Source organism: Lepisosteus oculatus, chromosome 11 (assembly GCF_040954835.1).
Source record: "Lepisosteus oculatus isolate fLepOcu1 chromosome 11, fLepOcu1.hap2, whole genome shotgun sequence".
Lineage (NCBI taxonomy): Eukaryota > Metazoa > Chordata > Actinopteri > Semionotiformes > Lepisosteidae > Lepisosteus > Lepisosteus oculatus.
The window spans coordinates 17,285,262-17,299,137 of record NC_090706.1 but is presented as its reverse complement, the minus strand read 5'-3'; the positions used below and the strand labels follow the sequence as shown (position 1 = coordinate 17,299,137).

At 45.2% G+C, this 13,876-nt stretch overlaps 1 protein-coding gene across 2 annotated transcripts in view; it reads left to right on the top strand.

The window, feature by feature from the left end:
• The window catches only part of cnn1b (calponin 1, basic, smooth muscle, b), a 29,368-nt gene extending 16,391 nt beyond the window's left edge, over positions 1-12,977 (top strand). For both annotated transcript variants that reach the window (XM_015349255.2, XM_006631626.3), the window contains exons 2-7: positions 4,099-4,220; positions 6,125-6,191; positions 6,925-7,062; positions 8,049-8,165; positions 8,618-8,764; positions 9,275-12,977. In XM_015349255.2, the coding sequence (XP_015204741.1) occupies positions 4,186-4,220; positions 6,125-6,191; positions 6,925-7,062; positions 8,049-8,165; positions 8,618-8,764; positions 9,275-9,520 (750 nt within the window). In that variant the 5' untranslated portion in view covers positions 4,099-4,185 and the 3' untranslated portion in view covers positions 9,521-12,977. The remainder of the gene's footprint in view (positions 1-4,098; positions 4,221-6,124; positions 6,192-6,924; positions 7,063-8,048; positions 8,166-8,617; positions 8,765-9,274) is intronic.
• The last annotated feature ends 899 nt before the right edge of the window (positions 12,978-13,876 follow it).

Genomic DNA, 13,876 nt, shown 5'->3' with positions numbered 1-13,876 from the left:
GAATCACAGCCAGGACCCGAAAGCTGTGAGGCTGCACTGCGGCATGCTGTCCAGGACTAATTCAATACGTAAAAGATGTATACCATTATCCATACCATCGGGTCAAGACCTCCAAGCATTTCCTCCTCAAGGGCCCATGGCCAGCTTTGCACCCTGAATTTGTATTTATTTAAAACATTTATCACATGTAAATGATGGGTTAAAAATCTATAAAACGGATATCTCAAATTTAATTCTTAGAGGTCCTAGTGCATTTCTTTTTCATTGTTTTCTTGTTTGATATGTATAGGATTTTTCTAAAGGTCATTTATAGCTATTCTGAGGTGGGATATCGCCAGACTAACATCCTTTATTGTTGCTAACTGTTGCTGAAAGGCTGATCAACGCTTTCATCTTCTCTGGAAATGATTACTGTAGCTCCCTACTCGCTGGGGTTTTTAAATCCACAGTGAACAAGCTATAGTAATGTATGTCTGGAATTCAGCAGCCAGAATCCTGACCAGGTCTGGTGCAAGTGATCATGTTAGTCTTATTCTAGAGTGTTTGCACTGGCTTCCCGTCAGATTTCAGATTAACTTCAAAATCCTCATGTCTACTTATAAGGCTCTTGTCTAGTACCTGTTTGTTAGTATCATCCTATTCCTAGCTTTGCAACCTTCATTCTTCTAATTCTGGACTCCTATATGTCCTCCAAGTCTGTCTACACTCTGTGGGTGCCAGTGCCTTCTCCTGCTATGCCCTAAAGCTCTGGAAGTTTATCAAAACCCAAAACCATCTTTAGAAGGGCTTTTATGTAACTGGTTCTGTCTGCCCCATTACTTTCCCACTGTATTCCAAACACTAATTGTAATTGTAATTCTACTGTCTCCTCTCATTATGTATCTTTTTTTTCTGTAAAGCACTTTGCGAAGCCATTTTTTAATGGCGCTATATACATTTATTATTTACAGGGCATAATCAGTTTTTGATTTAATTAAAAACCCTCCAAGCCAGGATAGACACATCACAGCTATGGTGATGCATGTGGTGATGAAGTAAATCGGCTATGAGATATCCGAGGGTTCCCGACTATCCAGGACTTGACCGTCTGAGCCCCCCTATATTAATATCTGCAGGATCCAGCCATGCTAGACCCAGATCCTTGTGCCTTAGCAGCATCCGAGTTATCATTCATAGTTTTCTATTCTATTCATACTAGGAATTCCAGTTCTCAGCCTCTGACCTCTGCCTTTTCCAGCAGCATTTGTCCTTTAATGATCCCTCCCACCCATTACCTTTGGTAGGAAGGAGTAAGGGAGACATCAAAACGAAGAGTCTGTAGTCTTTTTCGTCATCTTTGTCCTTGCTGGTAAAGCAACATCAGCGACCACAGAACCCAGGTTCTGTACAGCCAGGGGCTCTGTGCACACCCCCGCATCAGTGCCGAGTCTCTCTCCCCTAGGAAGCCAGCTGGCTGCGTCCCGCTGTCTCTCTGATGGGTCCCAGGCCAGCAGGTGCTCGGCCCCATCGGGCGCCTTATAAGGAATCGGCGTACTCGGCTGAAGCTTTTAAGCTGTGACCTGGTGTAAACAGTTTGGAACATGCTGGAGCCTGGAATTCCCCCTTGATTGAGATTGAACACTCAGCGTTGCAGAAGGACTGTGGATTGCGGGCGTCGATCATAGATCAGACCCCTTTACCTGCCTCTGCAGAGATGAGGCAGCTGGAAATGTGCCCTCACCCCATCACTTCCTATCTGCAGATCTAACGTGAACTGGGTATTCTTCAGCCTAATGTTCAAATGTAGCTCTTGTATCGTTTGCTTGGCCATACGTTGTCGCCATCAGACCTTTTTATTTCCTTCCCAGAGCGTGCACACAACATTGGAGACTCCTAGTTCTGGTCCCAGACAAACACCTGCTTTGCTGATTTCCATTCCAACCGAACCTAATCGCTTAATTGAAGCAATGAGTTAATTGATTGGATTTGCAAGTTTTACATTTTTATTTGCTTTGGAAATGCAGAAAAAAAAAATACAACACCAACATGTTGTAAGAGCTGGAAACGATCATGAAACCTATTATTAAGTCAATTAAGGGTTTAATTGTGCAGCTGAGAGCTGGACTGGAGCGCAGACCAGCACGAGTTAGGACGTCCCGGACTGTGTTGTAAGAAACAGTCCTGCAGCTCTGTTGTAAGGTAACAAACCACTTGAGGTCAAATACTTGTTTCCTTCGTGGTTCAACAGCACAAGAAATGAGTGAATGGCAATTAAGTCTTGAGCCCACTAACAGCCAAATGTATGAAGGACGGGGCGGTGCTCTGAGCCGTTTAACCAATGGCAGTCGTTACAGTATTGTGTTTGGGGTTTTTTTATCAAGTAAAAAAAAAATACATCTGCTCTTTTTAAAGATGGCTGGAATAGGAAGGGGAGGGGTGTTTTCCGAGCCCATCTGCTTCAAAGAAGCTGGATCAAAGGAATCTGATTGAATTTCTCTGACCGTGAAAGCCCCCCCGCCCTTGGTTGTAACTGGAAAAACTCTGTTGGTTGCGAGTGCAGATTACAACAGCAGACGCGCTTGGCAGCAGTGGAGAGCTGGGAGTTTTGTTTAGCTGTAAAAGGCCAGGTTTTTGATGAGCCGGGCTGCAGCCAGGAGCTGTTTCTCCCAAGTTTGGTGTGTTGGATTGTGCAGTTGGGATTTTGGACTACCTGTTTGTGTTGGCTGTGCTCTTCCCCCGTCAGAAGAAAAAAAAGGGAGGAATTTTAAAAGCATCACCGGAGGGAGGAGGGGCTGGGGGTGACTGCCAACTTCAAAATATTAATGGGGGTCTCGTGCGGCAACGAGGAAGAGCAGACCACGCTTCGCGCTGAGCGAATGTCACAGGGTGTTTGGTTCTCTTTGTTGCATTTTCAGATTTTTTATTTTTATCAATAAGAACTGCCATTTTTGGGGGGATATCCCGAACTTACCAGTTTGGAATAGGTGCACTCGCTGTCACAAGCTCTGAATCGGCACCAGCAGGATGAAGACTGTTTGCCAACCTGTGCCCACTGTTTGCCCACCTGCAATCAGATGGGAGGTCAGCTCCTCAGTGCCTTTTGGGTGAGGTGGCACCAGCAGGGCGTTACCCCACTGTCCACTGTGGAGGGCTTCAGGGTCACTGTGGCAGGGCGAACTGAGGTTCCCCCTCATCAAGCAGCCTAGCCCATCCCAGCAGCACTAGGCAGCCGGGGGGTTCCTGGTATCAGCTAGTTAAGGACATCGCCCAGCCTAGATCTGGACAGTCTGGACCACAGTGCTCCGAGCCTTTGCTCCACTCGCTGGGCACTCACTTTCAAGAGTTTGTTAGGCGATCTGTGAAGCACTAGGATTTGAAGAAGAAGTCCTCAAGGTCTAGGGTCTCTCAGGGCCAGGTTCTGTAATCCAAAGCCTGGATCCTGGAGGAACACTATTCTAGGTTTTGCTTTAGCTGAGTTCATCACAGGCTAATTTATTTTATCTGTGTGTTTGGGGCAGATTTGCATGTTGGTTTTCAGCTCTCCAGAGGTCAGATGGGGCTTGTAATTGGTATAAACCTTGTACCGATTTCTGAGTTTCAGCACTGCCCTCAATCAGGGGTGGTACCTGAAATGTAACCAATTGCACCGCAGCAGACATAAAAACTTCTCATTATGGGTGTCATTCCAACCCATGTCTCAATCAATTGATCAACCAGTAAGAGCTGCTTAGTCTGAAATAACTATTTAAATAATTTTGCAGATGTAGTTCCTGGGTGGAATGAAACCTAGCAGACTGTTCCTCCAGTAGCAGAGCTGGGAAGCACTGATCTTAAGCCCAGTGATGATACAGGATTACATCCCTGGTTATTCACAGTAGCTCAGCCTCCAAGGCAAAGCTGTTAACTCAGGAGGAGTAAGAATGATGTGTTTTAGATTTAAGCCTAACTGGGAAAAGAGGATTATAGTTATGAATTGTGACATCTTGTTTGGTCACCAGCATCTTGCAGAAGAAAAAGGTTCTGGCACCAGGTTTAATTTTGTTTTGACAAAGACTGCACAGGGCACTCCACGGATTTTCTTTCTGAATTCCCTTTGACCCTTGACCTTTGTCACCCCAGCTGGCCCAGAAGTATGACCCCCAGAAGGAGGAGGAGCTGCGCCTCTGGATCGAGGAGGTGACGGGTCGGAGGATCGGGGACAACTTCATGGAAAGCCTGAAGGAGGGAGTCATCTTGTGCGAGTGAGTAGGGGAGACTGGTGTACCTCAAAACCGCACAAACAAATCGTTCCAAGTTAAGGGCCATTTCATACCAAATACCCCTGGAGCCGAGTGTTACTTTCCAAGAGGGTGGTGAGGGTGCAAAATTTGCTCCTAAAGAGTAAAATCCTTCATTCTGAAAACAAAATTCAATAAATAGAGAACATTCCAACAGAATGGGAGGTTGCGTTAATTAAATGGAGAAAAGGAGGGGATTGCAGTAAGTTCGTGGGATGAGTAGGAGAAGTGAAATTTGTCCCGAGAATGGCAGGGAGTGTTTAAGTTCAGGTGTAGCTAAGGGGAACTCTCTGCTGCTGGTTAGCAATGGTGTCAGACCTTAGAAAAATTCCAAACAGAGGCTCGTAATCGTTGCAAGGTGACATTGAAATCCTGGAAGTTAAACAATAGGCTTTGGAGCGGCCTAGATATTTTTTTCCGATTGCACAATCATACACCCACCTGGGGAATCAGTATTGTGAGTGCTATTTGGGTTGCAACTGCTGTACTTAATGCAAAAAAAAAGTGAAAGCAGGGGGTTTTCACCTGCAAGAAGCCAATTGGATTTCCTGATCACCAAACAGAGTGAGTTCTATAGTTCCAGTTGAGCTGTTTTTTTTGTTCAAATGGAGAAGTCCTTTTATTGGCAGGTATTTGTAGCAAGCCAGCTGGCCACGCATTGTGATTCTCCTATACCGCTGCATCTGAACCTGTTTTTTCCCCTCCTCTCTGCATTATGTCTTGCCAAAACAAAAGTAAAAAATGCCATGAGCTTAAAGTCAGTGTTTGCCATTGCTCCCAGTGAAAACCTTGCCTGCACACAGCCGGCCATAGGTTCGTTCGAGAGCACAGTTGTGAATTGGCAAAAGCACAACAGGACAGCATCTCACTGCAGCTCTTCCCAGCCCTGCTCCTGTGTCAGCTGGATTCTCAGGGGCTGAACAAATAGCTTGACCAACAAAACCTTTATTTGGTGTCCGCTTCAAAAACAATTACAACTATTTATGAATGATTGTAAAATCTCCAACAGTTCTTGATTAGGAAAAAGTAACTTTAAAAAGTGGTCTAATTCCTGAAGCAGGTTAATCACTCATGAATCTAAGAACGCTGGAAATTCAGACTGACTTTAGCATGATGCTAGTATACCTTGTGTAGCACAGCGATCTCAAACTCGGTTCCTGTTGAACCTAGGGTGTTCTGTACCCCAAGCAGTCCATTAAATCGAATTGTTTTTGTAGTCTGATGTAAAAAAACCTCATGGAAAAATCCTGAATACTCAAAATACTCACTGCTCTAAAGGAACAGTGACCTATAAAACACCAGAGTCACAGGAGAGGCATCACAGTTGGGTGTCAATGAGACCCCACTACATAACTGACAACCTATTATGTAGTAAGAAAAACTTTAAAATGCTGGAGGACTTCAGAAACTTAAGGTGCCTGACATTGGTTTGTTTTTTATTCATATTCAGTTAATGATCGATAAATGGTTAGACTGGAAACTTAATCAGACTTAGGTTTGTTTTGTTGGGTATTTAGAATGCTAGCCGAGCAGATAAAGGCCATGCTCTTATAAAAACAAAAAATGACTGATTTGCTTCTTATGTCATTCGTCACCCTGCTTTGCACATTTGTTTGGACAATACAGCGTGTCAGGGACCCAGACACTACTTCAATATTATTAAATCCAGAGGAATCTACTTGCAGGATGGTCTTACCCAGTCCAGAGCAGACCTTTGGTATAGTCCGCTGTTCCATTGCACAGCTAAATACATTAATAATCCATCAAGTAAATGATTGGCTTGCTGTACCCAGCTCCTTGGCAGGAAGTGGTTGTAATGGCTCCTGTATTGATTGACCAGTACTTGATCAAGACTCTGTTTTTCACAGGTTGATCAACAAGCTTCAGCCAGGATCGGTTAAAAAGATCAACAACTCTCCCCAGAACTGGCATCAGGTTTGTTAATCCATGAGCTCCTTCCTGCTTCCTCTACAGCAGAGCCCTGCAGTCCTGGATCTGTAGCATCCTGGTCAGAGATCTTCTCTTTCGAACATGAGAAAGGATACAAACAGGAGGAGGTGATGTAGAAGAGTATTGTATTTGGTGGAGGGCTATCAGATCCAAGATCATTAGAGTGCCAGCAGCTAATTGGATGGGATTATTGGATGAGCCATTTCTTGAAGAACTCCCACGTGGCAACATGGCTGGATAGCTTGTTCCATACTCTTTCCACCCTTTGTGTAGAGATGTGCCTCATTTATGAAATGAACGTCTTCCTCAGTCACCACTAACTGTACTTTATGTCCTCTGTTCCCTGTTTGACATTAATGATACTGAAGCAATTTCTTTATCGCTATCTGTAAGGATTTTGAAGTCTTAAACTGAGCAAATTACAAACTGGGCATGTCTTTGTTGTGCCTTTTAATCTGTGTGTGCGTGTATCAGGGCATTTTGTGTGATGATCATGCTTTTACTTTGGTTGTGGTTTTTTGATTCCAAAACAATGTGTAACTTGGATTCGTTGAGCAAATGCTCAGCTCCAATTAAGGTGTTTTGTATTTACTGGAATGTGAGCCAAATACCCTGTGGCTTTAAAAGGACCAGGGCTGGAAAGCCTCCTTTTCTTGGCTTTTTCATTTATTTGTCCAAAGATGATGTATGATGAGTGTGTTTCTCTTTTCCTGCGCAGCTTGAGAACATCGGGAACTTCATCAAAGCCATCACGGACTACGGTGTGAAGCAGCACGACATCTTTGAAGCCAACGACCTGTTTGAGAACTTCAACTACACGCAGGTTCAGAGCACGCTCATTGCCCTGGCTGGAGTGGTAAGACGGACAAAATACTGTTTCTCTGGCTGGCTGTTTGGTGGCTTTGATTTCATGCGCTATTAACCTTTGACTGAAAGAAATGGCCTCAAAGACTTCCAAGGTGTAGTTGGGGGATGTAATAGCATCAATTTTTTTTTCCTTTTTTGTCCACAGTTCCTCAGCTGGGGTAACAAAATTGACTTCCTTCTTTGTCTGCCCCTTCTTTCCAACATTTTGAATACTGTATCAGATCCTGCTGCAATCTCCTCTGTTCAAAAATACTTGGCTCTTTTAATCTGCACACTTAGGACAGCAAACAGATTGGGATATCGGAAGACCACAAACTGAGGGATTAGGCATATTGTCAAAATAGTACAGATTTTTTAAATGCCTCGATGAGGGGTGGTGCAGTGAGTTAGTAGTGAGTGTAGTAGCCCCACAGCTCAGGGGTCCTGGGTTCAGTTCTGGCCTTGGGTACTTTCTGTGTGGAGTTTGCACGGTTTCCCTGCCTTGACATGGATTTTGTTTTTTGCTGGGTGCTCAGGTTTCATGCTATCTGGGTTACTTGTTCCATTTCAGAATTGCCCCTTGAATGCAAGTGTGCCCTGCCTTGTGACCCTTTACTCTGACACAGCATGCCCCTTTGTGGATAACCACTTCCTGGAAAAGGAGAGATAGATGGATCTCTCTGTAATAAACTGCAATCTTCATGTTCTTTTTCCTTGGACAGCTCAACAGCTGTGTTCAGGGAGATACAAATAATTTATCCAATCAGTAGGTAATAATTACTGCAAAGGTAATAATTACTGCAAAGAATCATCTTGATTTCACCCCTGTACCAAGAAGATTCATGAGATTTAACCTCTAGCTAGTCAGCTCCTGACCATTTGTCGTGGAAGTTTTGTAGGCACAGCCTGTCTCCAGACTTGCATGCAATAACCTTTGTGGGCACCAGAGGGCAGACTGAAGCCGCTGGCGTGACTTGTGCTCTTCCACTCCATCAGGCCAGGACCAAGGGCTTCCACACGAAGCACGACATGGGGGTGAAATACGCGGAGAAACAGCAGCGCCGCTTCAACTCTGAGAAGCTGAAGGAGGGGCGCAATGTCATCGGCCTGCAGGTCAGAGCCCTGTCTGGACTGGGGAAAAGAAGGACTATCTGATAGATGTGTGTGATGCATTTGTGAAGTTGTGTAAGGGAATGATAGGGAAGGGTGGGAATCAGACCTCTAGAGAAGGTGGTTCTAATCTTGCAGCCTGTTCTGTTGTCCAGAGAGGACTTGTAAAGACTTGTGGACCAACCCTCCATCAATGCCCATAGCCAGAGTGTTGCCTTAGTGGTAACGCTTTTGGTTTCAACCTGCCCAAAGCACAGGGGCATGAGGAGGTCTGGCAGATCATTCAGGGTGGCACGGGGTGAGTTAGTGACAGAGCCGGGACTTGAGCAAGGAACCTCCTGTTAAATGTGACTCTCTACCTGAATTTCACGGGACATTCACCCAGCTTCCAGCATTCTGCTTATGCATAGAGAATGACAGTTTTCCTTTGCCCCCCACCCCAACCTTCTTTCTAGATGGGCACCAATAAGTTTGCCAGCCAAAAAGGCATGACCTCGTACGGAACTCGGCGTCACCTTTATGACCCCAAAACTGGTGTGGAGAAGCCCATGGACCAGTGCACCATCAGCCTGCAGATGGGCACCAACAAGGGAGCAAACCAGGTGAGCACAAACACAACAGTAACCCACTTGCCTCGAGTCTTTACCCATCTGTGCCCACTGTGAGCCTTGTTATCGGCTGTTATCGGCTTGGCCTCATGCTGCTGTAGGGAATGGGTTTGATTTAGCGAGTCTACACCAGCTGGTTGCACACCAGCAATTCCTGAAACTCCCAGGGTTCCACAGGCTGGAGGTGATGTCAATGAGATGCTCCAATGAGCTTGTGATGTTGTCAGATGAAGGGCTATGAGGGGCAGGCGGGCGAGCGCGGTGCTTCACAAGCTTGGATGCTGCCCTCCATGCAAAAACCTATTGGGTGGCTGCTTCAGGGCGAAACATGGGAAATTCTGAACAGGAAGATTTGAGTTCCCACAAGCTCGGGCAGCAACAGAAGGAGAGCAGATTACGAGTGTGAGAGGCAGGGCTGGGGCAAAGGTGGAGGAGGGAAAGAGTGCAGACAGGAAGTGGCTCCTCGGGTCGAAAGTGACACTTTCCTGTCTCTGCCCCCTGCAGTCTGGCATGACCGCCCCGGGCACGAAGCGGCAGATCTTCGACCAGAAGCTGGGCATGGAGAAGTGCGACACCAGCACCGTCTCGCTGCAGATGGGCACCAACAAGATGGCATCGCAGCAGGGTATGACCGTCTACGGGCTCCCGCGTCAGGTCTTCGACAGAAAGTACTGCGTCTCCCCGGATTACCTTGACGACGGCGAGAACGCCTACGACCACGACTCCAGCTATCAGAACTACTCCGACTAGAGCCGTGCGTGGGCGTCGGACCCAGCCCGATCCGACCCGCCCTGCCCCGCCTTTCATACTGGCGTGGGCGCTAGGGCGAGTATCCCTTCCTCTCTCCTTCCCAACTCCTCCCTGCATTTCTAGTTCTGGCTCTTGTCAGTAGGTGATTTTAACTTTGTTTTAAAGTATTGAAAGATTTTTAAAAGTGACCAAAAAATAATCCATACTTGCCAAGTATTTTAGTTTTTAAAACCCAGATTTTACTGTGATTATTGAAGCCCTGTCTGGAGTACAGTAGATTAATCCCCAGCCTTGTTGATTGTGTTGGTGGAGGGCTCAGTGGTGTGGGAACATTCTAATGGAATTGCTTCTGCGTTACCCCCAACAAATTCTTTGTCCTCAGATTTCTAAAATACCAACCTGGCTTTTCTTAGGTGTGGAGATCTCGCAATTTAAGGCATTGCTGTGCTGTTAGCGGACCTTATCTTTTGCAGAACATGCAATCCGTCCATAAGAACTTCAGCAATAGGGATCTTGATCTCTGTTTCCCAAAACAATCCAAAACAGGGGCCGGATAATATAAGATCTGCCCCATCCTTTACCTCCAAAAGAAGTCAATTTCACTCAAGCTGAGGTCACCATACCAAAATGGCACTACTTGTTCAGACACACTACTTGCTTTTTTTTTCCCCACCCAAGATCTCAGACACACACGGTGCCTCTGATCGTTTAATTGCAAAGATGTAGTATTTCCAAAATGTTCTATTGGGTAACTTTCGCTGAAGTGAATGTTTTGAGTGATCAGCTGTAAAAGATCTTAAGAAAACCCCCTATGTGCCTCTCAGTAAGAAAATAATTATACGAATTATTTTAATTTACATTGGGTTGGAACACAAATCAAAAACCAAAGACCTTCCTGGAAGCGAGTTGGACTTCTGTGTTCCAGACATTCCCCCTTAACCATGTTTTCTCCCACAAATACATTGACCTTTGACCTCAGCTCCCAGGGGTCTTAGTGATGCGCATGATGTTTGTACTGAGTGGGTGGAATTCTATAAATGCCTGGAAGGAGCACGGAGAATCCAACTGCATTTTTTGGCCTGAACTGACCCAGTATCTGGAGATGGTACTGCGTCCTGTGCAAAACAGTGCCCATTTTTAGGCAATAACACCCTATACCTAGAATTGTAGGCAGGAACAGGACACAATTACAGCTATTGATTAGCTTTAACTTGCACGTCACTGACAGAGCAGATCTGCTGTCTTCAGGTGTTCGTACAGTGACAGATTTAGAGAGAGGTCCCTGTATGCAGCAGTTATCCTGTCGCAGTGATGACAATCTGACATCACTCGCAGATAGATGCCAGGTTTCGTGCATCTTCCCATGCATCCGTGCAGACTGTCAAGTGCGAAGGTCTGGATTTGAAACATGAAGTCACGTTTTCACGAAGGTTCACGAAGGTTCTGGTGACTTTAAAGAGGGTGACAGAATGTGCTTTAATTGATGCCAGTTACAGTAATCTGCTTTAATAATCATTGTAGAATTTAGCAACGTGTTCTTTTAAACTCAATACAACAGACCAGTGTGCCATTAGTTTGTTGAAATCAACTCTGTAGCTCAGGTGGGGTTAAAATGTAGATGGTTCCCATGTAAACATGGTGAATTGGTGCAAACAGTGATGGTGAAGTCACAGTTCCTTTCTTTCACAGAGCTCCTTGAGATCCTGTGAAATCCGCATTCTAAATTTTTTTTTTTACACAGGGGGAAATCTGTGTGTACATATCTGCTGTGTTAAAACAACTGTTCGTTTCCCTAAAGCAGCCCAAGGCTGCCACCTTGTGTCTGAAACCGTTTTGCTGGTTTGGTGCTGGAAAAGGGGGAATTCCTAACGTGCATTGCGTAGTTCTGAATGTCTATAGAAGTCTATCCATCCAAATTTGCAAAGTACACAAAGCTATCACCAAGTAAGGGTTGGAAAGTTGTGAAAATGTACTATCTGAACTCCTGCTTCAATATGGCCAGGCACATCTGGTCAGACTAGACTGGCTGAAAAGTCTGTCCCTTGTAGAACTTCTAATTCATATGGTGTGGTTATTTATTTTATGGGCTGGACAGCTTTTACAGCAAAAGGCTAGGCTTTCTGTGTTGATCCTACTATTGCATTTTTCAGCTGTTGTAACCCATCAAGACATCCACAAGAATGAGATTCATGTATTCATTTCATGTGTTAATGAATCACTGTTTTGCAGTGTCATTGAAACTCGTGTTATGGCTTTGCATGTTCCTATCCAAGAGGCTGCTGCAGTAGTGTGCTGTGACACTGTACTATTTGGAGACCAATGCAATAGAAGCCTTCATCTCTATATTCTGTTCTGTTGCATGCTGACTCAAAATTCTCAACATTCTGCAAAACTATTTGATTTGGCTGCACTGGTAAAGAGCAGACAAAAAAAAAAAACAAGTACTAATACTTTCTGCCCCCCAAAAGTCTGCCCCTTCAAAAAGTTGCTCATAGGCTCACACTCAGTTACAGTTCTGTCAGAGCGGACAGTGTGATTTTGCCCAGCAGGAGATACCTTGTTTTGTCTTTAGAGGGCGCTCCATTCCCTACAGTGCCAATGCACTGGGCTGAAGGGAAGTGTTGTGAATTGGAGATATGGTGGCTCCTGATCAGTTGTGCAATCCAAAGTCATTTGATTTTTACCATTGCCGAATCCCCACCCCAAGACTCTGAAGATGACCCCCGAACTCTAAGCTACACCCCCCTCCCCCTCAGCAAGCACTGTGAAGTGGGATCTGTCTGTGACCTGGGCTAGACCCTTGATGAGTCTGGTTTAGACTCGCCCTGCTGAGGATGTGCTGTTGCTGTAGTGATCCTGCACAGTACAACGGGAACGGCAGGGTCAGACAGCGGCCATCTGTGCTTGCCTGTGGAGCCAGGGGTCACAGGCTGCCGTCTGTGGGTGTGAACTTCCCTAGACAAGTTGTCATCACAGTATCCTATTGCATTGGTTATTTCATGTGCATCTTGTTAACATTTCTAAATCAAAGCCGTTGTACTGGCGAGTGGGGGAGCACACATGTTATCTGAATTGGTTGCCTGGGAAACAGGCAGTATAGAAGGATAGGATTTCCAGCTCTAATGTTTGCCATCTTTATCAGCAGCTTTGTAATGGTGACCATTTCCTTTCAACACCTCTAGTCAAAATTCTTCTTATCCATACAGCTTTGTGACTGATCACAGCACAGGATTTCTTGAGCTGATGAAACCCAGTAGCACCACATAAGCAGAGCACTAATATGTGTAGCAGTTTAAAACCGAAATTCCACAATGATGATTCAACCAACCTTGAAAGTCTTAATATAGAAGTTGACAGCTGTTGCTGCGATGACATTTGGTCAGTTTTCAGAATAGGTGGTCCTTGTATTTCACCAGGAATGAGAATGTTAAATGTTAATAAACACTTTTTAAATTTCTGCATTTGTTTTGTTTTTTTTTCCTCGATTTTCTCTTTGTTTGAATAATTCTTCCTCCTGTCTTCAGAGCCCAACATTTTGTTCTTGTCCATTCGTCACGCGCCCAGTGCTCTCATCTCGGACAAGGGGTGACCATTGTTCTTTAAAGTGTTAACTGGTCATCTTTTGTGTGTAAGCTCTTTGATCCAACTTTGTGGGCCGTTAAGTGATTTTTAGAAAGTAAAGTCAGGAAAATTTGGCATTTGTGGTACAAAGCTCAGGAGAAACAGCCTGTAGCTAGAAGGCCCTAGAAAGGATTAAATTATTCACGGATTTTAATCTACCTCACTAAGCAATTTTACCTGTGTCCTAGTCTATAAAGGTGGGTGCTCAACAATTGGAGTGCTGAGTGCTCACGGTTGTCACTCATCGCCAAACAGGACGGAAGAACAAGGCCTCCTCGTGAGCTAATGGTGCTTAGCGATAAATATTTGGCACTGACCTGACACTTAGTCTTCCAGTGAAAAGGAGCTCAAGGACAGTGGAAAACTATAAACACGGGGCATGAGGGAATGTGATAACCTACTAAAAGCTAAGAAAGGGAGCCCTACTGGCACTACCGGTTGATCCACGCTGGAAAGCCTCTCGATACAGACAAACACGTCCCCTGGTCCACAACCTGGACTGGTCTATTGGTCACCAGCGGCACTGTTGCTGTGGCGATCCTGGTGAGTGGCACTCGGGCCCGCAGGTGCAGGTCAACTTCATTTCCCTACACAGTTCCCAACGTAAAGCACCGGTGTGGAGCAGCGGCCCTGATGAACTATGTGGGGGAAAAAAAGTGTTGCCGAAATATTTGCTGGAAACAGGCCTGTTTATTAGTAAAATGTTAAGTATCTTTATCCAAGACCTATTTTGAT